The sequence below is a fragment of the Zosterops lateralis genome, assembly GCF_965231275.1.
Source record: "Zosterops lateralis genome assembly, chromosome: 9".
Lineage (NCBI taxonomy): Eukaryota > Metazoa > Chordata > Aves > Passeriformes > Zosteropidae > Zosterops > Zosterops lateralis.
Window position 1 is genome coordinate 14,519,340 of NC_139769.1, and position 27,321 is coordinate 14,546,660.

At 41.3% G+C, this 27,321-nt stretch overlaps 2 protein-coding genes across 7 annotated transcripts in view; one reads left to right on the forward strand and one right to left on the reverse strand.

The window, feature by feature from the left end:
- Nucleotides 1-2,361: 2,361 nt before the first annotated feature.
- On the reverse strand, nucleotides 2,362-22,288 carry LOC310912714 (mucolipin-3-like). 3 transcript variants are annotated; one of them, XM_083867488.1, is made up of 14 exons: nucleotides 22,195-22,288; nucleotides 14,509-14,738; nucleotides 12,560-12,727; nucleotides 11,891-12,044; nucleotides 11,331-11,415; nucleotides 11,154-11,250; nucleotides 10,460-10,559; nucleotides 8,532-8,644; nucleotides 8,304-8,453; nucleotides 6,268-6,369; nucleotides 6,034-6,156; nucleotides 5,299-5,505; nucleotides 4,796-4,925; nucleotides 2,362-3,620 (listed from the first exon to the last, which is right to left on the reverse strand). In XM_083867488.1, exons 1-14 carry the CDS (start codon nucleotides 22,283-22,285, stop codon nucleotides 3,601-3,603), a joined length of 1,770 nt encoding a protein of 589 aa, XP_083723614.1. In that variant the 5' UTR covers nucleotides 22,286-22,288; the 3' UTR covers nucleotides 2,362-3,600. The 3 variants fall into 3 exon arrangements, with proteins under 3 accessions (XP_083723614.1, XP_083723615.1, XP_083723616.1); XM_083867489.1 differs by lacking the exon at nucleotides 22,195-22,288 and adding an exon at nucleotides 16,557-17,057; XM_083867490.1 differs by lacking the exons at nucleotides 2,362-3,620; nucleotides 4,796-4,925 and having other exon boundaries at nucleotides 5,363-5,505; nucleotides 6,237-6,369.
- Nucleotides 17,918-27,321, forward strand: part of DNAI3 (dynein axonemal intermediate chain 3) — a 28,511-nt gene continuing 19,107 nt past the window's right edge. For 3 of the 4 annotated variants that reach the window (XR_014590703.1, XM_083867485.1, XM_083867487.1), the window contains exons 1-3: nucleotides 17,918-17,977; nucleotides 24,816-24,899; nucleotides 25,171-25,209. Coding sequence is in view for 3 of the 4 variants with exons in the window: in XM_083867485.1 (XP_083723611.1) it covers nucleotides 24,830-24,899; nucleotides 25,171-25,209 (109 nt within the window). In the remaining variant the exon portion in view is untranslated. The remainder of the gene's footprint in view (nucleotides 17,978-24,815; nucleotides 24,900-25,170; nucleotides 25,210-27,321) is intronic. The other variant, XM_083867486.1, reaches the window with a different exon arrangement.

Below are 27,321 nucleotides of genomic sequence, written 5' to 3' on the forward strand. Positions count from 1 at the left end.
TGTGCTTCAATCCCCCATGGAAACCGGTACTTAGAAATAAGTAAGCCCACCACCTCTTCCTCTCAGTGTAACTTCATTATGTTAAAAGATCTGGGCTCTGCTGAAAACAAGAAGTTCTCCCTCACTGTATATGCAAAACATTGGTATTGAAATAAGCCTTGGTATGAAAACAGCTGTTGCCCAATATAGCACTCTGCAACTTATTTTCATGAGGAAATACTATCAGTATTTTCAGGTGACTTTCCAGGGCCCAGTGAGAAGCAGAACAAAGAAAATCTCTTACCCCTCCATAGCTTCTGGGTCAGGGCTGAAAGCCCCAATTCCCTTAGGGTAACATATTTAAGCATGAGTTTGTCAGATGCTTTATCTGCTTTCTTGTTCTCCTCCACTGCATTTTACAGTTCTATCTGTGCCTGCTTGATTGTATCAGCATAAAGATACCATATCTTCAGGATGCAGCTTTACATGTGCTACCAGCATTGCTAAGGGTGAGATCACTGACACTCTGAAGTCATGAGGGGGTTTTTTTAGAGTAAGATCATTGTCACACATCTTGGGTCTGCAAGGCAATAACCAGCATATCATATCTTGGTAAGATTAAAATGCCTCACCACACACACAACAGCAGCAGCCACAGATCTGGCAGAGCTGTACTTCATCTCAAATGCAGCCAGCAGGCTAGAAAACACAGCATTGACTCACTTCTCAGGTGAGCAAAATACTCAGGCAGATGAAGATCTTAAACACCAAGGATCACGTAGATCAGAAAACTGGACAAGCAAGCAGTTGGACTGCCAGCAGTGGCATCAAGGTGAACAATGTGTATTTGAGTGTCTGCTTTTTTCTTATAAAAACAGAATGTAAGTGTCAGGTATACAATACAAGCAGCATTTCTTTTCCCAGTCAGAGCTGGACATTTTGAGCAGCTGTAAGCCAGTAACCCCTCAGGATACTGTTCTTCTTTCCCAGTGTAACAGCCTGCACCCGTAGCCAGAAATACACGAATGCTGCCCTGCTAAATTTATAAGCAGTTGTCCCTTCTTTTCCCCTCACCCCATCCTATCCTTCACTTTAAACAACTTTGTCCTTCTTTTAGAGAGTTCTCTCATCTGGCTTCATAGTCTGCCCCTGCCCATTACTGCCTGAAGGCAACTTGTAATTTATCAACTCTTTTCTCCCCAAACCCACACAACTCCCAGCAATGCTAAATTAGAAGTTGTGGAATCCAGCAGAAGTAACACAGACTGCGGTTTTCCAAATAATTTCTGCATCTCAGTTGATTGACTTTTTAGCTGTAGCACAAACACAGGTCATCACTTAAAAACTCTACCAGGGATTTCACTGCTTCATTTCAGGCAACAGAAACCAATCTTCAGTGAAAGACTTCACCACTTGTATTAGGAATAGAAAGAATTTATATATTTTCCTGCTTTGTGGTCGCCCATTGTAGCTTTCCATACCTTATGCTCATACTGCAGGCTTCTATTAATGTGCTTTCTCTCTTTTATTGGAAAATTCTGTAAGAATTTGATACTTTGGAGCTCTGTCAAATTTTGTCAAAACTTGCTCTCAATTTATTAAGTTAACAGTGACAAAGCATATGTTCTACCCCGTTCTAAATTAAATCAGACCACTTCTTGCCTTCTAACTGTATTGGCAAAGTGTTCCACAGTTGTTTACAAAATGTACCCGTATTTTAAGTGAATTATTAATCTTAGCTTTCTCTTAACTCTGAATGAAAAAGCCATGTAAGTCTGCCTTCTGCATTTCACTGATCTTAAAGCGTTTGCCACCCTTGCCTGAATTCCTTACATAAATTACTTTATACTATAATGATGTGCACATTATATCTTGTTGTCAAAGATCCATAAGGGGTGAATTGTATCAAGAGCAAACATGGTCACTTAATTTTTGCTTTTTGAGGCAAGACTGCTTTGAGTCTTCTTGAAAAGCTTCAAAAGTCTTTGGTCTTAGGTACCTAAGTGCTGAAACAGAAGGACCTCAGTACACAAAAGTTTCAGATACTCTGCATAGTCTGTTCTGCCTACGCCTTGCATTTGGTTTGCCTTTGCTGAATTTGAGAAGTGTTTTTAGTGTAAGGATAAATACTTGAATATTTGTTTCTATGGCAAATTATGAAATGCTGTTAAACATCAGCTGGAAACAGGTCCTTGCCAGGGTCCACAGGAACTATCATGTCTACAGGAAATCCAAGTTTACACACTCTACAGTCCGTTTCATGCCAGAAATTGCATAGCACTATTAAAACAAAGCTCCTATATTAACTCCTATGTTGCTCCTGGCAACATATTTACTCTTAAAATGAATACTGACACAGCCCATACTTACTGCAGCTGTAAGTGTTTATTGTAGCACATTTACAATGTGTAAGCATTCAGACAGAACATGTTTAGTGTCCTCTGCAGCACTATACATTGTCACACACAGCTACAGCAATGCTGCTCACAAATCCAAGTTCTCTAAAATACACTTCCCTTTAGTTTTATATTCTGCTCCCAGAGTGAATAGACTATAGAAAATAAGGCATTCATTAAATAGCATCACAATCAACAAAGAATATAAAGTAAGTTGTCAAAACTGAACTTTTAGAAGAGCTAATGTTTCAGCCAGCCACTGACAGTAGAAGGTTAGTAGGTTGCTAGGAAACATCCAGTTTCTAAAGCATGGAGAGATAAGACTCTCAGAGACATATCTCCTGTATCTTTAACTTAGTTTAGACTTCAGGTTTACAGACTTGTATGTGAGGGGAAGATTTCAAATTTTAAAAAACAGGTATTTTGAAAAGGTTTTTTTCTGATTTTTCCTTTAAAAATGTAAGATCCAAGCACTGTTAAGCTGAAGACTGTAACTGACCCTGCCCAGTGCTTGATACATAAGAACCTTTCTCCACTCAGCTCATCCCTCAAACTTCATTTCAGCCTGGCATATCCCAGCCTCTCTGAGAATAGATTGCCACTTACATCCAGTGGTACTTGTGCTTAAAGAAGTATTTCTTTTATGCTTTCAGCTATGTTTGAGTGGCTTGTGTATCAACTCACTGTAATGACTCCAGAAACAAATTACACCAAATTTCATAATATTTATTTTTTCTGTGAGTGCAAATAAACAACAAAAAAAAAAAAAACTGCTGAGGGCTCTAGTGAGCATTCATTCAACAGGTCAGCCATAGACAGATAATGCCTGCAGTACTGAGGGCTAGGTTGGTGTTCAAAGCTGGAATTGTCTGGCACTAGTTCTACTTATAGTTGACAGTTACTACATTTATATTCTACTCTTATAATCTAGCCAAGTCTCTGAACACAGACAGGTTTTTATTCCCTTTGCATTCTAGCACAATTTAACTGAGGAAACAAAGAAAATAAAACCAATAAAAACCATCCCCAAGCCCCCTGAACTAGAAGTGAATGTCTAATCAAAGGGTCTAAGTTTAAGTTTAGCATAAACTTCTGCCACAGGCTTACACTGTTTCTTAGGTAAAGCAGATTAAGTCTTCAGAGCTAAGGTTTTCCACCAGCTCCATTGTCCAGTTCTTGCAATGTGTGCTGCTTTAAAGCCTCCATGATATGCTCCCTCAATCCATTAAATATGTTCACTACAACCTGTACAAGAGAGGAGGGGGAAGTTGTCAAGTACATGCACCAAAATAATAGTTTCACCATACAAGCAGACTTAAAAATGCAAATAAACTATTAATAATTTGACATCCATTGACAAGAAACTGCTATGAACCACCAGAAAACATTTTGAATTCAAGACTGCTCTCCTATATGCCTGATCCCCACTGTACAGTCAGTAGGAAAATTATTATATCCTCACCCTGTCCCACTGTATGCTGGCTTTCTTGTCTGGTTAAACTGAGAGGTGTGTGCAGAAAAGGAAATATTAACATGTCCATGCCCTTTACCCAGGAGCAAGATGCCCTGCTCTGTTTCATCCCACCCTTTTATCTCCAGTAAGACACTTGGTCAGAACAGGGGCTGGCTCACAGCAGGCTCTGTCATCTCCCTGCTCCAAAATATGGCCCCATCTCCTCCCTCTCACAAATATGTTCTATCAGGCATATAACAATACAGCATCAGAAAACCCCAACACCAAGGAGTTGCATCTTTGATCTTTTTAATCAAACGGCAAATATTTTTCAGCTCCCCAAACAAAAGACTCTTCAGCAAGGAAGACTCAGACTTGCTGCCAGCCAGGTTAAAGATAAACCACGTATCCTGCAATCAGTATTGCTGAAGAAACACAGCTTCAAATAACTGAAGCATTTTCTCTCCATAATGGAAGTTAGGCAATGTTTTCCAAGTGCTGTAATAGCATCTCAAACTGCATGCTGTCTTAAAACCTTGACAAGCTGATTTTTTTCCCCAAGTTTCAGGCCTGTTACCTGCACAAGGTGTGATTAAAAAGTGGGTAAGAGTTCTCTAAGTCCTGCCTGTTGCAGTGAGCACAGGAAATGTTGATGCTTACACATTACATATATGGGGTTCCCAAGTTACTGTAAATATTATCTTAATTTCTGTATAGTTTTTCACATGTTAAGTGATTCTTAATTTGGAAGTTCCCTCACATCTTCTAAGAAATTTGCTGTCTGCAGACATTTTGCTGAAGTGCCCTGTTCATTAGAAATAGTTTGGGATTTTCGTGTGGGTTTCCCCCACATATACAGCTTCCCCCAGAATTTTTCATAAGTACTTTTCATAAACATTGTACCAGGGACATTTTTTTAGCATTTTTTGCATATACCTTAATAGATAATTTTAATATAGATACATACCATTACAACAACAGAAGAGAGATGCAGAACTTTCCTCCTCTAACCTGTACCTCCCAGAGTTTGGTGAGTCTTTGCACTGTGATATAAATCTCCGCAGTTCTGTCTCAGGAAAGCCATCTTGCTGGTAGTGCTAAAAATTGATAACTTAGTTAAACCTTTAACAAGGCTAAAACCTGCAATAACCCAAATTCCCCCCCAGACCACTTTTGAGACACTGCTCAAATCTGAAATTAAAAGATTCATAGGACCTAATATGAAAATACTGCTTTTTAGATATTTAGATATTTAGCTTCCATTGGAGCAGAAAAACAGACAGACTTTTTAAAGAAAAACAAAGTAGAGAGGGATTAAAGACCCTCCTGTCATCACTTTGGACCCTCAAAAGTAGTCATTATATTTATTCTTGAGATTGGCAGGCGCTGTAAGTTGAAATACTGAGGGAGATGAGAGTTTTGATAGCACCAATCTTGCACTGTTATTCCAGATGAACAGTCTGTGCTTACCTTGACTGTTTCATACGTATCTGTAATGAGTGCAATGAAGAGACTCAGCACCATATAGATGAACAGACTGATGAAGGAGTAGAGGTAGATCCTACTGAATAACCAAACCAAGTAACTTTTCTGCTGCATTTGTGCAAAGGTGGCAAACATGTCATCTCCATTGATCAATGAAAAAAGGCATTCAGAAACCATGTTGAGAGTGCGAAACTAGAGGAGGGAAGCAGACGAGGACATGTCACTGCTTTATTTGACATGAAGACTGTACCTAACAAGAACAACATGCACTGCTGATGACTGGCTGCCTCAGACCTCTTCCTACACCCAGGGGATGATGAGGTGCAAACAGTAAAACGTCTGAGGAACAAGCAAACTTTGTCACCTCCTATACATACACACATTCAATTCAGATAAGCAAATTTCTCTTTTGAGAGGGACAAGCATAATGTCTCCAGAGTTTTAGTCTGATACCAGTGCTCTGCAAAATGGAAATTATTTCTTAAAATATCAGCATGTGATTGAGAGTCACGGCAGCTTCCACTTCTGACTTGGAGCTTTCATAACTTGAGGAAAGTCTGATTGAGTCATGGAAGTCAGACTCCTCAAACAGAGCAGCATCATGTTGAAGATGCACTATTTTTACATTAAGGGAAGCCTTGACATGGAGAAGTAGAAAACAACAGTAGTGATCTCTCATTCTGTTATTCAAGTTGTCTTTTTTCATGGGCAGAGCATTACCTTCACATGATATGGCCCCAGCACAATCCATCCACAGAAACAATAGCCCAGGTAGATCATAGCAGCACAACAGCAGAACCTCATTACGTTGGGTAATGCTGCTCGCAGTGTTAGGATGAGAAGCTGCACAAAGCAATGCAGACAGTTAGAATTCAACCAGATACTTCTTCCAGTCCTCTTATAGCAACAAACAGAATAAATACCAACAATATGAAGATCCCAGGAGATCCTTACATTATACTTCTGAAAGAAACCTAGGTAGCGAATGACTCCAAGCCACACAAGCATAGTGGATATTCCTAAGAGTATGCTGCAGACATCGTAACTTGTCAGACTCTGGGAAAAAAGCAAGAAAAGAAGCAAAAAAGTAAGAAAGGAAAAAAATTATTTAATGTAACAACTGACAGGTTCTAAATTGTGATTCCCATTACTAGAAAGATTTGTTAAGAACATTTTTCCTTTGGCAAACTCTCCCAATTAAAAATTAGTTTGAGGCAATATACATTAGAGAGAGATCCCACTAAAGAGCAGGAGCACTTTCAAGTGCAACTCATGAAATGCCTTTACACGTGTCTGTTTGTAAAACAGATTCTAACAAGGTGAGCTTTATTTGCAAGGCAGGTGCACTGCAGAAGCAGAGACACCTCCTCTGCACCCAGCTCACCAAGATCTGCAGTGGCACTGCAAACATTTTTATGCTGCTTCCAGACTTGCAGCAACTGCTTTTGGAATCTGCACTGACAGATTCCTCAGAGCATCTTAGGAATCTCTGCACTGCATCCCAATGGACAGTGTAAACATGACACAGAACAAAGAAAGTTCTTCCTGTATGTAAGAAAGACCCTTAGTAAAAATTAGCATGACTTGCCAGCATTCCTCAGATAAATACTCAGGAGGATCTTGTTATGTAGTTGGGAACTATGAACTACATAGAACTATCAAGGAGAAGACTAATTAGCTTCTAATGAATTCTATCTGGAACTTATATCTATTGGCACTTTGCTGTTTCTTCCACCTACAGATACTGGCCTGTTTTCATCCAAATTTGCATGTGCTCTGTTCCTGAACTGCAGCTCTACTCTGACATGGACCATGACAGCTTATCTGAAAAGAAGTTTTCATTCATTTCTGTTTCTATTCTCCTAAGAATAAAACATAAATAATAGATATTGGCAATGGATATTGGCTGATCTTTCCTATCAGCATAATTCATTTAGAGCTTGACAAGAAACAAATTTAGGCTACTTTAATGTGAACTTCTTATTCAACCACTTTCATACAGTAACATGGAACAAGACCTTGTTATCATCATTCTCAAGGCCTGCAAAATGGAGTAAAATATACCTGTAGACAGGAGTTTAGTAAAATACTCTTACATATATAAATAAATGTATTTGTAATATAAGACAGGAATCCTTAATGCAAGATCTTATTTCAATCTTGTTCTCTTTTTTGCTCCTCCTAAAGCAGGATGGAGCTATGTCTTATCTTAGCCAACTTCCTCACAGCTTCTTTCTACTCTCAGTGAGTTTATAAGTCCTGTGGTGAGACAGGACAATGTGTACGGGGTGTTTGTGATAGTCAAGCTGTCAGCAGATGGATTTCAGACCCATCCTTTCATCACTACTGTCCAAAGTCCACTATGTTGCAATTTCACACTTCAAAGACTGCTAGAGATTTTGTGAAGATCAGTATTATCCGAATATCAGAGTGCTTCAGGATAGCATATTATAATATTTTTTCTTCCCTAATGCTGTAAAATGCAATGTTCTACAAGTTTTGAGTTTTGTCCATATCAAGTTTATTTTAGAAAGTGAAAGCCCAGAACCTGCTGTGGCTGACTGTTACGTGCCTGCTGCAAAACAGAAGCTGGGAAAGCAGCAAAGTGATATTTAAGGAGACTCTGTTAAACACTTGTAAACAGAGTTCCAAAAGTTAAATGGTAAATTTGAAAAAATTAATCAAATGAGCCAATATAAGTGAGAAAGGGAGGAAGTCAACAGTCAGACTTTCAGAGATGAACTACATTTTATTCCTCAGAGTCACTGGGAACAATGATAATTCAGCACTGTAATATAGAGTAATATTTGGAGTTTTAAATCTTGCTACTAGAAACAATATGCATAAGTTGCAATTCTGGAGAAGAAGATAGAGTTTTAAAATGCCATGCCACTCAGAAGCAAGTACAGCCAGTCTAAGTTCTCTGAGAGATTTAAACCTAGGTTGGACAGAAACAGTTTTGCTTCCATCTGACAGTGTGAAAAGCCTACCTTAGCTTGTATCTCCATCTTTAGAGTTGATCCAACAATAGTTAGGACATCGCTGACTATAATCAGGATGTACCACCCATTGACAAATTCCATTTGATCACTGAAAGATACTTCTTTCTTATAATAATATAGGAAAAAGCTTACAAATTCCTAGGGGAAAGAGAGAAAGAAAACAGTTAATCAGGGTTACACATGACAAGGCTTATCCAAAGAAGGAGCTGTACCCACCCTTTGGAGCCAAATTCCTTTAATCACTGATCGTGTGCAAAGGATCAATGAAGCCAGACAAGTCAATATGACAAAAGCATCGAAGATCATCATGTAATGAGTGTTCTTCTGTACTGCAAGAACAAAAATGTACATGTTTATAGTATATTTATTCTTGTTGACCATTACTGAAGTAAAAATCAAGTTTTGATGTTAACTATATTTATACAACTGAATTAAGAAAAATCTTAGCATTTTTTCCCACAAAGTTTATCTTAAATATTTTATGAGAGACACAAATGCATCTGCACTACAGATACTATTTCAGTAAATTTAGGAGGGTTGATACCACAATAAAAATATACCAGAGTGTGAGTGCTTCTTACAGCCCTGCAGAATTATAGGTGAGAGTTAATCATTTTACAGGGACTGGAATGGCCTTTGGAGTCATAGAGGTGCTCAGAATTTTTTTTTCAAAATCTTAGGAACTTTATAATATGTATCTTCTCTTTCAGACCAGTATTTGACAGTCAGTTTTTCTGTCCTAGGGCAGTGCAGATAACTTGTACTATTGCTCAGCTAGTCAAGATCAACATTGAGTTAGACATGAGTTCTCTGTCTCTTATGTTACTAAAATTCACATTCTTGATCATCTAATGTTAAACACTGCACAAAATTTGTTTGCTTGTTTGTTTTTATATCTACCATACAGCTGAAAATAAGGTGACAGTCAAAGGATTAGATTTTTAATGCTAAAAGATGGTGGACTGAGAAAAAAAAAATCAAACAAATAAATGCTACATTTGCAATAACATGCACTAATTCTACAAAATGGGCGGCTGAAATTCTAGTTGACTTCACGAATTGCACTACTCAGAAAAAGCCCACCCAGTACTTCTTTGTTACACCGCTGCCATTTGTTTTTGCCATGTGATGCAGAACAGCAAGAAGTGGTTATTGTGCAGCTGCAGCCACTGCCTGTCCAGGTTTCCCTGGATTTGAGGCCACAGGAGGGGCACCCCGGGGATGGATTTGAGGGGCGCTGGAGGCGCTGGAAACCAACGCGGGTCCTAGGAGGGGCGCCGCCTGCTGGGCACTGCCGGCACGGCACCGGCGCCGAGCCCCGGAACGCGCCTCCTTCGGGCCCCAATAACTAATTTCAGTCTGCACCTTTACAAAAACACCGCTTATCCTTTTTCCCGACCAGATCTTCATTCCCTAAAGCAGGAATAGCAACAGAGAAAGTGGCAAAGTAGAAAGAAGGACCTGGTTCATCCGGTTGCAAAGTGGAATCTGAAAGTGCTGGAAAGCTTCTGACTATCACAGAGATTATTTTTGCTAATGAAAAAAGATGATGTTTTGACCAGGCCAAATATCTGCCAGCAAAGATGGCTCATTCTCGTCAGTCGCTATATAAGATATTTAACCATCCTGTGCACCTCAGTTATAGCCAAATACACAGCAAATTGCATTTAAGCAACAGTAAGAAGAGTTTCTAACCATTCCACTGCAGAAAGCCTTAGCAAAAATGCTTATCCTTCCTAGTGCTAAGCCCTGAAATAAGAGTGAATCAGCTTCAACTTTCCACCACTATCATGTGTCCGGTTGCCTGGTGCTAGACTGTTTCACAACTCTGCCTTAAGAAATGAGCAGTGTAATTTCAGAGGCAAAAGATAGAAGGATGTACAGTGAGGCATGGAAAAATTTTGGTTTGACATTATCAATGGTGCAAGCCTTGAGACCTGCTACAGAAAGTAATGGTGTGGCTGGATTCCCAGGTTTTCAGATCACAGGTTGAAGAACAATTTCCTAGAAAATCAGATTTGGAGTACACATATTAGATAGAGATTGTATGTCATTGGTGCCTCACCTTTTCATAAAGAAAAAGATTAACAAACATTGTGCCAGTGGACACAATTTGAAAACTTGAACACATTTATGTCACTTACTTGATCCAGAAACGTGCCAGTCTTTACATTCCCTGATTGCTATGTCATTGTCTAGACTTATTTTAATTCTTCCACTGTGTGCTTTATTATCAAACAAAATCTGTAGTATTAAAAACAAAAACAAATTAAAAGGGTGCATGTCTTTATAAAGTTAAACAATTACACATGTAGCCCACTGTATCGCTAAACCTGCATAATGATGCAGCATAATTCTCCTAAAGGAGAAGCTACAAAACTTTTCTAATGTTAAAGTAATTCCAGTATCTTCAAATAAATGCTGTCAAAATGAAAGACAAATCTGCTGAACCATGTATTTGCCACAAATTGTTTGATCAACTAGCTACTAGGTGAAATACTTTTAAACTGCATTCTCATTCCTCTATGATCTGAAAACAATCTTTCCCAGAAGCATCTCTCTAAAGAGAGGAGATTTACACTTCCATTTTCTTCAGATGGATTAGAGCACAAGTGGCTGTAAACCAAGCAAGTACTTCAGGACCACATCAGGAGCACTCAAACATTCCTTCCACAGTGACAACTGCTGGTTATTTACGCCTTAACAGAGTAATCCAGGCACCACTGACCCAGTGGTACTCAACACTCTTCAGAAAATACCTGTGCTGACTGTGCGCAGTAAACCAGCAAGTAATTTTCTGGTTTTGAACAGAAAGACCTGTGGCAGGCCTCCACATACCCGCAGAGTGAAATCGTAACAGTCGGGGAGCTCGTGGTGACGAACGGTCTGGAGGTTGATTGCCTTCAGATTGAACATGAGCTGCACTGCCACCAGTCTGCAACAGAGCTCCAGGTTAGCCTTGCACAGGGAAAATGTACCAATACCCCAACACAGGAGGTGTCCATGCCTCCTCACCTGGGGAAATCCAGAGTGAAATTCAAATTGTGCTTTCCCATTGTTGCGTTGTGTAATGGAGTCGTTGGCTCAATGTACAAGCAGTCTGGAATGGATAAGGACTCACAACAATATCTCATGGATTATCAGGTTCTTTAACCGTAATCTGCCTGTCCCACTCCCGAGGCTGTTATGAGCTGTTGGCTACACCAGACAAGATAGCACACTTGAGTGAGGAGTCATCTGAGAAGCCAACTGACAAATACACTGGCTTCCTTGAACACCAGCCAAGTTATTCATCATGAATTCACAGGGAGTGCTCCTGAAAATTAGCCCCAAATACGTGTATTAGATGGTCATCAGTGCTAAAGGCTCATCACTTCTTTCTGGCATTAGACATTAGAGGTGAGCGTTAGACATTAGTTACAAAAAGAACTTTTCTTACCAGTTTTGGCTGGTAGTAAATTCAATATAAATCATATGATAAGACTATACCATACTGTAAAGTTTTTAAAAGAATTTATCACAAAAGGTAGGTCCTGTCCTCCCAAAGAACTGATAAAATAGATTAGGTTCATCACCAGTCACAATCTCTGGGTCTATATCAAAGGTGTCATTTCCAGGACAGATGATTCCTCGCTTGTAGAACTGCTGACAAACAGCCAGAGGTGTCTCTTCTGCTCCCCTCTTCTCATAAGCATGATTTCCAACAGAGATGTTGGGCAGCTGGAGGTACTGAAGTTCAAAACAAACAAACCAACAAACAGCAATGAAACCGTTAGTCTGTGAGAAAGAAAAAAAAAAAAAAAAAAAACCCAAAGAAAACCAGAAACCAGAAGTGCTTGGATGAATTATAACCCGCCTCTTTAATTTAAAAGGTCACCTAAAGAACTGTGAAAGTTAAACCACAAAACAGCTGAGTCCTCAAATATTTTAAGGTATTTGACAAAAACACTAAGTACAGAATCTGGATCTAAATAGCTTTTTGCTTATTATGTTTTTCTCTTTGCAATCCTTACTAGAGAGTCTAATTTGTTAGTTGCAAAGAATTCTGGCTCAGAATGAGTGCTTTTTGTGTAGAACTAGTACACTGATTAAGGATGTTACCACACTACAGTGCTCCAGCAATGACATAAAACCAAAAGGACTTGATGCTTTAGTCTTAAGCAATTGACACAAAAGTTCAATTCAAAAAAAGGTACCCAGACAAAGACCATATATATTGTACATATTGCAACAACAATCCCTACCTGGTTAATTGCAAAGAATATCTGGTCATAGACATCTGTTTGTGTGTATACAGCATAGGTATCATCCATTCTGTCCGTATATCCTTTCAAGAAAAGATGTTTGAATGCAACAGTGTTCTCTTCTTTGAAGGCAACCACCATTTGATTGCTCAATCCAAAAACCACCAGCTGAAAAAGATATTTGTATTTCCTGTTCAAAGACAAAGTTGACTTCTGGATTAACACATGAACCCCGTTTTATGAACAGCCAGTCTTTTGTCTCACTGGCGGACATGGCAATTACATGCAGGCTGCTCCATTCCACAGCTGGTCAAATGAAAGTTTGACTTTAAGGAAACAATCGGTTTCATGAATGTGCCTTTAACATGTTTACAGCATCTTGGACAAAGACTGGCATTTTTACAAAGAAAATGATACCATCTCAGGTTGGAGCTCCCTATATACTGTTACACATGCTTTGTTAGCTCGGCCTGGCTTCAACTGACTTGCCCTGCAGGAATATCATTGTTCCTCAGCCAAAAAGGCAGGATGAGACTTAACAAGACCCCTCTTCCAAGTCCTTACTCCAGTGCACAAAAGGGAAATTGAGGACAACTCAGGAAAACAAACATCTCTCAATCAAGTTTCAGTGAAAAGCACTTTGAGAATAACTCACCAAAGCTGTGCTTGTAACAAGATAACACCTGAAGCTGGTAAAAAAGATATATTGCAACCATTCATGAAATGAAACTCTTTTAGCTACTATCCAGACTGGAAAAAGTTTTTAGAAGTACATGATGTATTTTTTCTGGGAGCTCACAATTCTCTTGACTATTGTTTCAAATCTGGTGTCAGGTGTATTGTGAAAAAACTCATCAGATATAAGTCTGAATCAGTAGTCTACAGATTAGTTTTATGGCCATGGTGCAAACTGGATATGCAGGTTTTGATAAGGGTAACTCAGTTACAGAGATACTGAAATGCTCTGTAGGCAAGCTCAGCATGCTCAGCACACAGGAATACATCAGCAAACCAACACTGCTCAGACTGAATTACCTACAGGCAGATTTTCTTCAAAAATACAAAATCAGCATTAGTTTCTTTCTTATTTGGATTCTTCCATCATCAAATTTTACTTTTAGTTGCGAAATGGGAGAGATGGCAATCAGAGAATGATGGCACATTGAAAAATGAAATAGTAAGGGATGCAAACATGCTGCTAGATGCACAGCAGGAGAACTTGTATTTCTGCAGTTTGTGCCATCATCCATGCAAATGGAAAGAAAACATTCTTTTCTATACATGTATTGCCATAGCACTGGCATGACCATAAAGGGAAATCACATGTAGCAACTCTGAAGGATCATCTGAGGCCTTAGAAAGGTTTTATGAGAACTTTCCTCTACCTTAACCAGAGAACTTTGAGACAAGCAATTGTGTTTTGAGCAGCAGATAAATGTGTCATATGAAATCTGTGGTTCAAGCCTGGGTGAGAGGAAGAGTGAGGAAGAATTTCTGAGGGTTTTTTTCAATGCAAGAGTTTGTATGCCATATGCAAGATATAAGCAAGCATCATGAAAAAGTCATTAATTTCAGTTCTTATCACTGTGATATTGAAACAGAAACAACTTTTCCTTCCCTCAAACACAACAGTGAAGCACTTATTGGGGTAACAAATGTGTAGGGACGCCATCCTTTGGGAGGGAAAATGGCAAAGAAAAAAAAGTAAAGTAAAAAGTCAAGTTGAGCCCTTGAACATGGTTCCTTTCATCTGTACTCCTGAAGGCTATTTTTTTCAGTCCATAGTTTTAGGAGAAAATTATGCCACCTGAGATCTAAGCTACATATATGCAAATAAGATAATTTTGCAATCTATCCTTTCCCTTTCTCTGCACTACACCATGAACAGCATGTCACCTGCTTTCATTTGACTTCCCATAGGCTGAGCCCCTGCTTCCATAGGTACTCACCTGGACAGTAACCATTACTATTTTGAGTAACTGAATCCCAAGTTTCCAAGGCTTTCTGCCCCGGGCCCAAAATTTCTCACATGGGTTCATGAAGAAAAATTTTAACTTCCTTCTAAGCTGGTCTTCCAAAAGCCCCTCCTGTGATACTGATGAATGTCGTTTGTAGCTGCAGAGGTTTTCATTGTCACATGCACTGCAGCTGCTCACAGACACTTCAGGATTTTCCATTTCTGAAAAGAAAAGTAGTTCTTGTCAGTTGAAAAACATGCAAGCATCAGTATAGTAGCAGCAGATCAGTCTGCACTAACAACCTGGATTCCAATGACGTTTATCTTCTGTGAAAGACACTTACACTTTATACTGAATTTCAGACCTTTCTCTTATTGCACACATTCTGTGGATCTCCAAGAAAAATATGGGCAAGTTCTTAAATTTGCAGTTAGGCTGGCAGGACACTTATTTAATAACTATATTTGATCATTTCTGTTCATTTGAAATTTCAGAGTCACTTCCCAAAAGCTTCTTCCTCTCTCACTTGACAACAACAGCACATGTGCAAGACATCCTGACTCAAGAAGAGCACCAGAAGCCTCTCATGAGCATTCACTGTTCCGGAAAAAATATTCAGTGCTGTATTTTCTCACACACACCTACAAGCCCATGTCCAGTCCCTGAAAGAAATGGAATTTTCAAGAGAGGCAGCAGTTTTCTTATACGTTACTATTAACATGGTTCACTCTTGGAAATGGAGACGGAGCATGACAAATTGCAATTCAGATAAATTACCTGAGAGCATTAACTTGTCATTTGGCAGGATAATGTCTTTTTCCTTTGCCATAAAAGACCCAATGCAAACTACCAGTGAAGATGAACCAAACAAAAAGACAAGAGGTAATTGAATCATGATTAGCCGAAGAGGCTCACATTTGAGTTCAGTATGAGGGGGAAAGATTAGATATTTTATAAACACGTTTTGAGACATTACTCTGCAGAGTATTCAGCCTATTTATATTTTGATTTGTTACTAAATTCACTGACTCCCAAACATTTTACAAATGCTTTATAAAATATTTAAGAACTAGCCAGGAATATTTGTTTTAGATAAAAGACTGATGACATTAAGAACAGTGAAGACAGCCTAGGCTGTGAATAAAGGTGTGCCTTATTAGATAGTTTCTTTTTGATTCCCATAAGAATTCCCATAAGTTTTGTATATAATTCAAACAAAAATTAATCATCAAGACTGATCTTTACAAATGTCTGGTCACATCCAGTCTCCTCCAGCAGCCCCTGCACACAGCAGAACAACAGGCTGTTTCAGATACGATTTGAGACCTTCAATTTCCCCAATTGTGAGGGAAAGCAAGAAAAGTTTTGAGTCAGCAGTGTAACACTGAGAACAAGCCTGTACAGAGGCTGAAAAAAGTTCAGCTCCTGTTTTATCTGACTTCCATTGTCCTGCAGGATGGAGTCTGCTATGGTGGGAAAGATCCACTCATCTTTCTCACAGCTGATCCAGCATTGCTAAAATTAAACCCTACTCTGCCACTGCAATAGTCTTGTCAATATCTGTGCCGAATAAAAATAAATAAATAAATAAATAAATAAATAAATACCAAAAAACAACCAACAAAAAAAACCCCACCGCAACCAAAAAAACCACCACCACAACAACAAACCACCCACCACCCAAATCCCCTCCTGGCGCTCCCGTGGGCCTGAGGCGCCGTTCCCAGCGCGCCCCGCGCTGCCCCAGGCCCGGGCCGGGGTCTGGGCGGCCACAGCCGGGGCTGTCACTGCGGGCCGGGGCGAGCCGGTCCGTTCCCTCAGCCGCCCTCCCCTTGCCATCGGCTGCAGGCTCCCAGCACCGCGGGCTGCCGCAGCCTTGCGGATGGCACAGGGGCCGGCGCGGGAGCCGCTCGCATCCGCACCCGCACCGCCACCACCGGGGCTCGGCGCTCCCTCACCGCGGCCCCCCAAAGGCCAAGGCCGGGGGCTGAGGCGGCACTCCCCCCCGCTCTCCCCCGCCGCCCAGGGCTGCCGCGTACCTGCCCGCCGTGCCCGCTGCCCGGCCCGGGGGGCTGCGGGGCCGCCCGTGCCAGCCCGGTGCCCTCAGCGCCGTGCCCGCTCCCTCCCGGCCCCGCTCGGCTGCGCGGGGGAGCCGCGGCCTCCGCCAGCCCGCCCCGGGCCTGGGCTGTGCCGGGCTGTGCTGTGCCGTGCGGGGCTGTGCCGTGCCGTGCTAAGCTAGCCTGTGCCGTGCCGTGCCGGGCTAGGCTTGGCTATGCGGGGCTGTGCCGTGCCGTGCCGAGCCGTGCCGTGCTAGGTTTTGCCGTGCCGTGCTGTGCCGCGCCGAGCCGAGCCGCGCACACCGGCACTGGCGGCCCCTGACACCTTGTGATGCTCATCTCCCTCCTGCCGCACGTGACGGGCGCTCTCCGCGCTGTAATGCACTTCCCGTGCGAGGGTAATGCCGGCTCCAGAGTTATTCACCCAGGCTTCTCCAACAGGGGAAATAATGTTTATGTTGTAAATAGCTGCGTTGCATTAAAAAAAAACAACCCAAAAATCCCTTTCAGGTCACAGCACTGTTGTTATGAAGGGCAGCTAGTGGTACAGTGGATATGCTCAAGTCATTCCACTTATACACAATTAAGCTATTAAAGTTATTAACTGAACTTCAAAGAGAACGGGCTCTTGCCTTGGGTCTGTGCCCGTCCCACTGCACTGTGGAAATGATCCCTTTGGCATTGCTGCCTGACAAGAGCACAAACCCCGGGTTGTGACTGTGCAGCCTTCAGCTGCCTGATTTGTGCTGCAAGCACCACTCTGAACTATGGCATAAAAGGAGAAGGTAAAATAAGGCCAAGACCAAAACAAGGAGCATAGCAGGCATTTCGAGAAAGGGAACTTCCTGACTCTGCAGATTGGCGGGGAAGACAGAACGAACTCTGCTTATCATAAGGGTGGATGGACCTCGGAGGGGCACCAAGGACAAGCACTCGGAGAGAAAAATACTGCGGGGCTCCTTTGTTTTACAGAGGAAGCAGCAGCGAGGCAAACGAAATTATTTTTATGCGTCCAAAATACAAAAGATACAGATTACAAATCTTCATATCAACAAACCGCATCGAACCGCCTCAATCCCAGCGGGAGACGCCTCAGCACTGCCCGGCGAACACTGAGGCGATGCCGGGGCTGCGGCTGGCCTGGCTGCACGGGGGATTGCCGCCGCCTGTCGCCTACAGACCCCATCATGCCCCGCGCCCCGGAGTCCCGCCGGGGCCGCGTCTCCCATGCAGAGCATGATGGGACAAATAGTTCTTATCTGGCGCGTCCCTGCAAGATGCCCCTGCGGGGGCGGGTTTGCAGAGCAAGGCGCTGATTGCCTCTCCGAGCCGTCAATCACGGCTGACCCCGTCGCCACGACAACCGCGCGCCGCCGGGGCCGCGCCGGGCCGGGGCCGCGCAGGTAGGGGACAAAGGGCATGGAGGGGGCCCGGCCGCGCTGTGGGAGCGGGGAGAGGTGCCCGGGCCGGGAGCACACGGGCAGCAGGCGCAGGGCACAGCCCCCGGCAAGGAGCCCGCCGCCGCCCCGTTCTCTTCCCGCAGGCACGGCAGCGGGCCCGGGCGGCAGCGCCCGCCTCGATGGCCCTGAGGGGACGTGCCCTGGAGGGGCTGGGGCCAGACCGGGGCTGCCAACACTGCCCGGCCCCTCCACACCCCCCGGGCTGCTGCAAACCCCTGCAAACCCACACCCCCATCCCCGCTCCCCACACGTGAACTTGTGCCGGTTCTCACATTTCCAAGACGAGATGATTATTTTTCTTACCTCTACTTAAAGAGGTCTTATCTAATGTAAATTTTTACAATATAGCATTTCTGTTTCAAAAGTCATGACAATGCAACATATGTTACTGTTTGGTTCGTGGCAGGACCAAGTTATGACAACTTCTATATCATACTTAGTAACTTTTAAAGTACCAACCAAATTGTTACACTATTTTAATAGCCTAGACCAGCTGTACTGGCTCATACCAGAAGTTCTGTCCGGGCAAGATAATAGTAAAGCCGGATTTCCACTCTTTGCACCCTTTTCTTGTTGGATTTGTGGTTTAATTTCTATAGCTAGATGTATTATCCTTATTTTTAGTAGCCTTCAGTTTTTCATCTGTCACTTTGCCCTGTTACCTTCTGAAATTGTGTGTTTCTGGCAGCTGTCCTGTCCACAGGCAGTGTATTCCACAATTCACACCCCTGTTGTGCAATGACACACTGCTGCAGTCCTGTGGTTTGTTCCCAGTTGTTGTTCCACATCCATCAGCTCATGTGATGCCCCCTCGATCTCGTGTTAGGACCATGAATCAGCAGCTCCTGGTCACTTTCTCTGTGTCTCTTGTGATTTCACTGACTTATATCATACCGTATTCAGATTAAAAATAATCCTAGTTTATTCCCAGTACAAAATATGTTCTATATCTTCAATCATCCTTGTTATACCTGTTCTAATTTTATTCTATTTCTTTTTTGAGTAAAACAAAGGAGAGAATCAGGACAGGGTATTAACCAATATTCTAATGAAGTTTTCAATTTCGTTCTCTTAGGGAGTTCTTATTAATTCTTAACTTAATTTTACACATATTGTACTTATCATCCCAGGTACTGTAACTACACCTTCTGGTTTCTATCAAATAACAAAATCAACACCAGGTTCAAGTAAGCCTGATTTAATGAAAAGTTGTAAGTGTGAAACCAGATACATTCAAATTTTTTATTTATATGAACTATTTATATGCTGAAATGATTTGGCAGTTGCCAAAACTTCAGCTTTACTCCCTACAACTTATACAATGAAGTTACATCCAGATATGAACAAGGATTATTAATAATTTTTAATGATTTTGTATTATTTGCTCTTTGTGTAGAGCAAAATAAAATAAATTTAATTAAAGGCAACATTGCATATGAATTTCTGGAGAGACAAGGTATTTTCAAGATGGTATTTTTAACAAGTTCCTAAATGTTTACCAACAGAAATGTGTTTTTTAGTTTGCTAGTGATACAACAAAAAAAGCAATTAGCACATGGTTTTGATCCTTTCCTTGTAGTATTTTTGTAAAAAGGACACGCATACAATTCTTCTGTCATTCCAAATTATAGTAAATTACAGTCCTAAAATAGTAATGCACACAAAACTTGACCTTAAATCATTCAATTAGGCAGCTAATGACTCATTCAGTGTCCTCAAATCAGACGGCATCTTTTGTAGAACTGATAGCTAATTAGTTTTGCCTTTTGCAGTACCTAGCAACTTTACGTATTTGTTTATGGCGGTAAATGTTTCAGTACATTAAATGATTAGGAGAACACTCTGATCTTATTTTTTCTCTTAAGCCTAATGTTCAAAATATTAGAGCCATCTGTAAACAAACTAGGCTATAAAATGTCAAACAAAGTTGTCAAATATTTACCAAGGTTTTAGCAATTACAAAATGTAACACTGTGTTCCACTGAAAAACTGCTGAAAAATGAGACTGAACATAATGAAATCTAAACATTACTTAGTTTTCAAAAATAAAACACATGGCAATATTTATGAAAATTGACTTTCAAAAGCTATAATTTATATGGATTTTGCACTATTAAATTTTCAAATGATGTTAATTTAAATGTTGTTTCCAACCTCTTCTCAATCATAGAATCATGAATTCTTATAAATATAATGAAAAGGCATAATACATTTGTGTGTGCCTTGACAAGTCCTCTTTAAATAAGCAGTATAAAAATATCCTTAAGAGAATAGGAACTAACTATAGATTAAAAAAATTAATCCTTTTGGTCACATTTTCAGACAGTCTATTATTAATATAGGCTGATTTTTTCATGGCTTTCTTAATAGGATTTAGTATTTTGTATAAAAAACTTAGGGGGGGGGAAAGCAACCCCCCAAACTAAAAGGTAACTACTGAAAATAGTAGCTTTTAACTTACATATTGGGACTTTTGTTCTTTTATACTTTTTGGAAGAGATGAGGTGCAAAAGTCTGCTCCTCAACACATATTTGAAAGTTCTCAGTGTGTGTTTTTCCTGAAGGGAGCACCTGGGGCTTACCATATTCCTGTGTAAAACCCAACTTTGCATATAGACTCTGTAAATGCTGTGGGCCTGGTTATGCTTCCAGAGAAGTTTCTGGAAGCTCTGCCTTGGCTTTCTCTGCAGGCTTTGCCTGTTTCCTGACCACTGACAATCATATGGCCACAGGATGACGGAGGGGCAAGGGTGATACGGTATTGGGGATATTGTAAAAGGAGATAAGTAGTTTGTAACTTTCTATCTGATTTCCAGCTGGGAGTCCTGTGCATCCCAGAGGGAAGCACAAACAGTCCCACTGACTGCTCTATTCATCTGCAACCCTTAAACAGGGGCACTTTTTGTATTAAGAAATGTAAATACATGTACCAGGCACTGACATCAGCTTTACCGCCACGGTCCTTCTCTCTATAGTGCTGCATCTACCTCTATACCTCGTCCTTTCGGTGAAGGAGAAGGATCTGATTACTGGGACACCATTTTCAAGAATTTTAACTATTTCTATAGGTAAAATATACTTGAAATCAGAAAAAAGAAAAGGGATGTTTTTATTGCAAGTTATTTTACTAAACATAGGATGACTTATGTCAGCCTTCTCAGTGTTTCCTCCATTCATGTGACTTAGAGTTCAGGATACTCAGAGGAACTCACTCAAGATTTCCAAACTGGCTTTGTTGCCATGCATAATTATGAAATGGTGAAGTAAGAGATTGTGACTGGAATATATATGAGATGGTTCATATTGTCCTTCAACTAATTTCTACAACAGCTGCCCTCACCTCCTATCCTGGAGGGCTGTCTCTCTCATACGGAGGCATAAAGGTTGGTTTCAAATTAGAATAGTCACAGAACCCATTTACAAAATGGGTCACAATTTTTATATGTAAAATATACGAGAAGATAGATAAGAAACAGCTTAGCACAGCTTTCATTCTTAAATAAGGAAAAAGTAGTCTCTTTTAACCATCTGAATTCATATGCACTCTCAGTGAGGTAGGCATAAGTGTCTCAGAACTATAAGCTAAGCATATTGTATAGGAACTTTTGAAAGATTATACATATATAAAAAAATTATAAAATACATATATATATAAATTAAAATATATTTACTATCACACAAAACTATATTAAAAGTGTTTCTACTGCCGTACTTGACAAAAAGACTATGAGAATGAGGGCAGAAAAAATTTCCCAACTTTCTCCTTAGATTCATTGTATATGATTTTGGGGGAGGGTGGTTAAAAACATCATCCCACGCACAGAAAAAGTTTCAGAATTCTGAAACACTAACTTTCTTTGCATTGGTATCATCATTGCTTTTTGGAAGAAGCAGAAGATTAAATTGCTACCATTCTTCAGACAGATTAATGAAGGGGACTGCATTTGCCATAATCAAGAGAGATTAAACGAGAGAGAAATACACTGATGTGCCATGGATGCAGCCTGCCACCTGTGATCTGCAAGATCCAGTATGATGCAGAAAAGAGTCTGAGGATTTATGGAGTGTATTTTTCTACTTTGGTTGGAGTGAAAAAGAAAAATGCATAACTGTAATAAGAGTGTCAGACTGCTCATGTTAAAGCCAACACTGAAATTTACCTTGAGTTCCTGGGAGGCAAACATGTATCCCAAACCTCGGCTGTTCCATCAGGCTATAATCCATGACTTGTATCTTGCCATCAGTGCCCATCTCCACGCTAAAATTTAGATCAGAAGCTAAGATTATATTGCTGGCTTCTGAAGTATTTGAGAACTGTGTTACAAAATAATAAAACACTGTTTCTCAGTCTAGGTATGCCACTGAAATTGCAAATGCACAGGCCACAGCATGTTTGTTTTGCCACTTGCTATTTTTAGAAAACTCTCAAGATAGGACATTTATTTTATAAACTCCCCTTTTCACCTCAAGCATCTTGACAGTAAATGTGCTGTTCACGTGCATGAGCAGATGGGCTGTAGCTCCTGTAAGAGATCATCAGAAATAGTTGTGTCATGCCAGCGTTCTTGAAGTTGTCATCTCTTTCTGTCCCATCTGCATCTACTTTCCTCTCATTAGTGGCAAAATTGTAATAGCATCCAAATACTGTAGCTGCTCTGTAGAGATTTTAAAAATTATTCCTCTCCCAGTCAGTTTACAGTTTTAAAGTGTGAACATGGAAGAGGGAGGACACAAAGTGAGAGCCCCATTGTCCTTATCCCATCTGAATGCCTCTGGCTCTTCAATACTAACATCAAACAATTTTAACACTTCTAAGAGAATTTGGCCCATCCTGATTTAGTTGTTCCATCAGCTGTTATGTGAGCACCTCCCACACGATGGTGCTGTCCAGCCTGAGCAGCGGGCAGACTGAACTTCATTTCTTCCTGCCTTGGAACTGAGTCTTTCCTGCACTAGTTGTAATCCTTTCTCCAGATATTGGGATGAAGGAGAGCCAATGAAACGAGAGTACCTTCTATACAATATCGTCTCCTGCTGTGTGGTTGCTACATTTAATTAGGCATACATCTTCTTTCCGAGTTTGTGCTCCTTAGAGCTACACCGTGAAAAATAAACTGGAAATAGAAATGCTTTTTGCAGCTGAGTAATGATTTACACTTACAAACATTAGGATGAACATTTATAACTGGTGAATTTCCACCCATGCTCTTCCTTTTTTTATCTCAGGTTCTTAGCTTCCAGTAAGGGAAACCTCTATCCTAATTTAACCTGCCACTATTTTGGACAATCAGTATTCATTTTTAAACACCCTGAACAAAAGAAAATTTTCCATCTATTACATATTGTTATGAATAAAAATGGGCGGAGAAAATATTAATCTCCATAAACGCCTTTATTAATCAGCTCTTATTAATATTTGCTCGAGGGGTTTTTGGCTGCCCGTGGTCGCCGTGGAGGAGGAGGGTCCTTTTCAGCTCTGCTGCAGGCAATTCAACAGAGTTGGAGGACTAACCCTCGCTGGGAGCAATCCCAGAGTCCTGACAGTTCTTTGTTTTCTCCTGTGGTCTCATCTCCGGTTTGGTCTTTTTAACTTACGGCTAGTAAGCAAAACCGGAGAAATTAGCTCTTCTGATTCTCCAGGGTCCACACGGCTGAGTATTAGTTCTTATCCGTTTTAATTTTACTTGGTTTTTATTTGATAAGGGTTTTTTGATGTTAAACTTCATCCCGAGACCCTCTTGGAGTCCTTAATTTGCATGCGGGATCAGCCGGGGCGGGCGCTTGGAGCTCTTGCGGCCGCGTGGTGGTCCTGCCGCAGCAATGGCGTCTTGGGGGGTCTCACGCTGCTTCACAGCGGCGGCAACGTTGTGAGGGTTTGGGCCGGGGCTTGTGCGGTGGGAGGTGGAACGTGGCGGGTGTGGGGTTTTTTTTTTTTCTCTTGAAACGGGGCAGCGGTCCGGCCGGCTCAGGGACGCGCCATCTGGCCGCGGCGGCTGCGGGCGGACGGGGCGGCCGGGGCTCTCCGCGCCGAACCGGCAGCGGCTGACTGCGGGCGGCTCCGCGGGCTGGACGGCCGGGGCGGGAGGCTTTGCAGACTTTGGGTTTTCCCCTCCGGTTCCCGGCCGCGGACGGGGCTGGGGAGGGGCTTTTCCGCGGCGAACCGGGGGGCGGATGGGGTTTCTCCGAGCCGAACCGGGGGGGGGGGGGGCGGGCGGCCAGCTCCTCTCCCCTCCGCTCCGGCGGCGGCCGCGGGCGGGCTGCATGGTGGCTGGACGGCCGGGGCGAGAGGCTTCGCAGACTTTGGGTTTTCCCCCGCCGGCTCCCGGCCGCGGACGGGGCTGGGGAGGGGCTTTTCCACGGCGAACCGGGGGGGCGGACGGGCGGCCGGCTCCTTCTTTTCTCTCCGTCGGTGGCAGAGCCGGCGGCTCCGCTGTGGCTCCCTCGCCCCGTCTCCGACCTGGGGTGGGGGGGGGGGGCGCGGTGCTTGAGAGTTTTTTTGACGGGAACGGGTTCTTTGTTTTTAAGGTGGTCTGGGAGGAAGGAAAGCCACGGAGGTGGCTTTTTACTGTTACATTATAGGATAAACATTTTAAATTTCATTTTTATCACATATGATATGAAAATACAGCTTATGATTTTAAACTGTGAAACATCCCTTTAGCTGCATATGAAAATATTACTATAATGATAAGCTACATATAGTCATGGACCAAATTTTCACTCATACATGGTGCATTCTGTTGTCTGTTTAAAATTATTGATGATACGTATCTTTCTCTAGAGAAATCTGGAAAAATGTCAGAAAGTGTGAAATCCAGCAAGACCACCCTAAAACGTTCAAAAACACCCACAGAGACACAAAAAGGTAAACCAAAGCTAAGGAAGCATGAAAATAAGAAGGAACACAACTTGGTATGTAAGGTACAGCAACAATGAAACAAGCAGCAATCTGGGCTCACATGAGATCTACATTAATTATTTTGGCTCCATGCATTAAATTCACATGCATTAAAAGCAAAACAAAACATGAGATCAATTAGAATATGCTATTTTATATAAATAACTGAGACAGGTAAAATTATTTGTTACAGTTCTGTAACCAACACTACTGATAACATTGTGTCATTATATTTCAGGTAAAAAGGATGAAGATGCTCTTTCTATGGCTAGTACAGGTAAGTGCTATGATGACTGAGCTTTAAAGTAGTAGTTCTGGAATACTCAAAGTATTTTAAATCTTCAGTGTTACTAATGCAAGGAATAAAAAGAAATTTTTTTTATGAATGGGAAAATATAGAAACTATTTAGAAATGCAGCTACCACAGTGATTACAGTGGCTCTCTGAGTAGCAGGCAGCACATGAAAATGCACAAAAAGTGATCCCTCAGATGATTAAAGTGGTACTTTAAAAAATGTATTCTCAGTCTTCTAGGAGATAGTAAGAGAGAATTATACCTCCACCTACTGGCAAATAAGGTTAGAGCTCTTACAGCTAAACTGCTGCTGGGAACCTGCTGCTGAAAGCAGGAAAACAACACCGGTGTAAGCAAACGCTGCTTGTGCAAGATTTGAACTCCATGCACGCACTCTTTAGGCCTGCAAGTGTTCTTTACTTCTTCCTTAGAGTTTCTTGGTCTTTTGTGAAGTTCTTGCAGCACTAAGAGCTGCTGACTGTTACAAATGATACAGGTACAATTTACTAATAGATAAACAATGTGAAGCCTATGGTCACACTTTCTACTGGAAAAGGTCATTCAGTAAAAATGTTTATAATGTAAGAACTCCAGTATTAGCTCCTTATATTATAGATTCTGTTTAAAATAATATTCCGCAATGTAGAACTTCAGTTCATTAAACTCCAAGGTATATTTTAATTCTGATCATTACTTTGTTTTTAACTTGGGTTTATAGCAATAGAGCATTGAAAAAAATGCACGTAAGAGTATCTGTTTCCTCTTGTAGTGATGCCCATTGTATTCTTGCTTAACTTTAATGCATGCTTGTATTGTTTCATTTGGCAGTGAAACCTAGATCCCTTTAAAAGGATCTTTTTCAGCATTAGCATTTGTGCACAAGGCTGTATACATGATTCAGCATTTAAAAAACAGTAGCATAAAAGCTTATTGCTACAAACAATAAGATCTGAAACAAGCATTACTCTTGGCTGGGATTTTTGAGGTCTGGTATTAACAACAGTGAGTTTGCACCAGATGACTTGGAGGCCTTTCCCAATCGACATCTCTATGATTTTGTATTTTTTGGAAGCATCCACACAGAAATCCTGGACATGTCCAAGATATCAAAAAGGAAAATCATGCAATATTGATTACAGCTTGTGATGAAAGTGAACTAATGGTCTGTGCATGCTACAAACAGATCGCATGTGCGATGAAATAACTAGTGGACACTAAGTAATCCATACTTGGCACAGTGTAGCATGCACCAGAAACATCAGGCATGCCATTAATTTTAGTGATGACTATGGCAGAGCAGATGCAGTGGAGTAGCAGCACTGAAAGATTTTAAAGGATAAATGTCAAATTCATCTAACATAGTGTATTATGCAATAGGATTATGCAGAGATTAAGGAGGATTTATCATTTTGTTAGTCATTGTTGGTTTAGATTAGAGATGACTTCTCAAAACATGCTGACACAGCAGGTCACAATCATCATTTGAGGTATGTTAACGTCTCTTCAAGGCATGCACAAAGAGGAAAAACCCCACAGGTGTTGGGAATTAGGGTAAAATACTAAGTAATTTAAACTAAGAAAAGAGATTGAAATAAAGACAGAAAGTATCAGCTATTATCACGACAGCCAGCACATTTCAGTACAGAAAAACAGTACACAGTATACACGTCCCTAAGTCTTTTAATTTACAGTTCATCAAGAAGATGAACATCTGCTAACCTTCTCAGGCAAAAATGTAGTGGCCCTCATGAGGAATGCTCTTACTAGGGCTGTTGAGACAGAGCATGAGCCTGCTAGCAGGGCAGTATAGCACAGGAGGAGTCTCAGGGGCAGAACTCAACTGGCTGGGCCTAGAGTGATCTTAGCCACTTAGAGCTGTAATGCAAGCTGGAGGCAGAACAGGTAACATGAGAAAGACCAGCATTACATACATTGCCTTAGATACAGCTGGCACACACAATAAGAAGCACTTATTGTGTGTGTACTGTATTACCCCCAGATGGAGTGTTTGTAAAGCACAGCTGACAGGTCACCTAACTGCACCCAGCCTCCCCAAAACCAATGAAGATATCCGTGCTAGTGCAAGGATAAGAA

Bases quoted from the DNA above. Each gene is read 5' to 3' on its own strand.
- LOC310912714 (XM_083867488.1), bottom strand. From the start codon at position 22,285: ATGGGCACTGATGGCAAGATACAAGTCATGGATTATAGCCTGATGGAA. The intron at 14,739-22,194 runs GTAAATTTCAGT...TTTTCTTTTCAG, and splicing joins TTGCCTCCCAGGAACTCAAG to AAATGGAAAATCCTGAAGTG. The intron at 12,728-14,508 runs GTGAGTACCTAT...TATCTTTTTCAG, and splicing joins TAGTAATGGTTACTGTCCAG to CTGGTGGTTTTTGGATTGAG.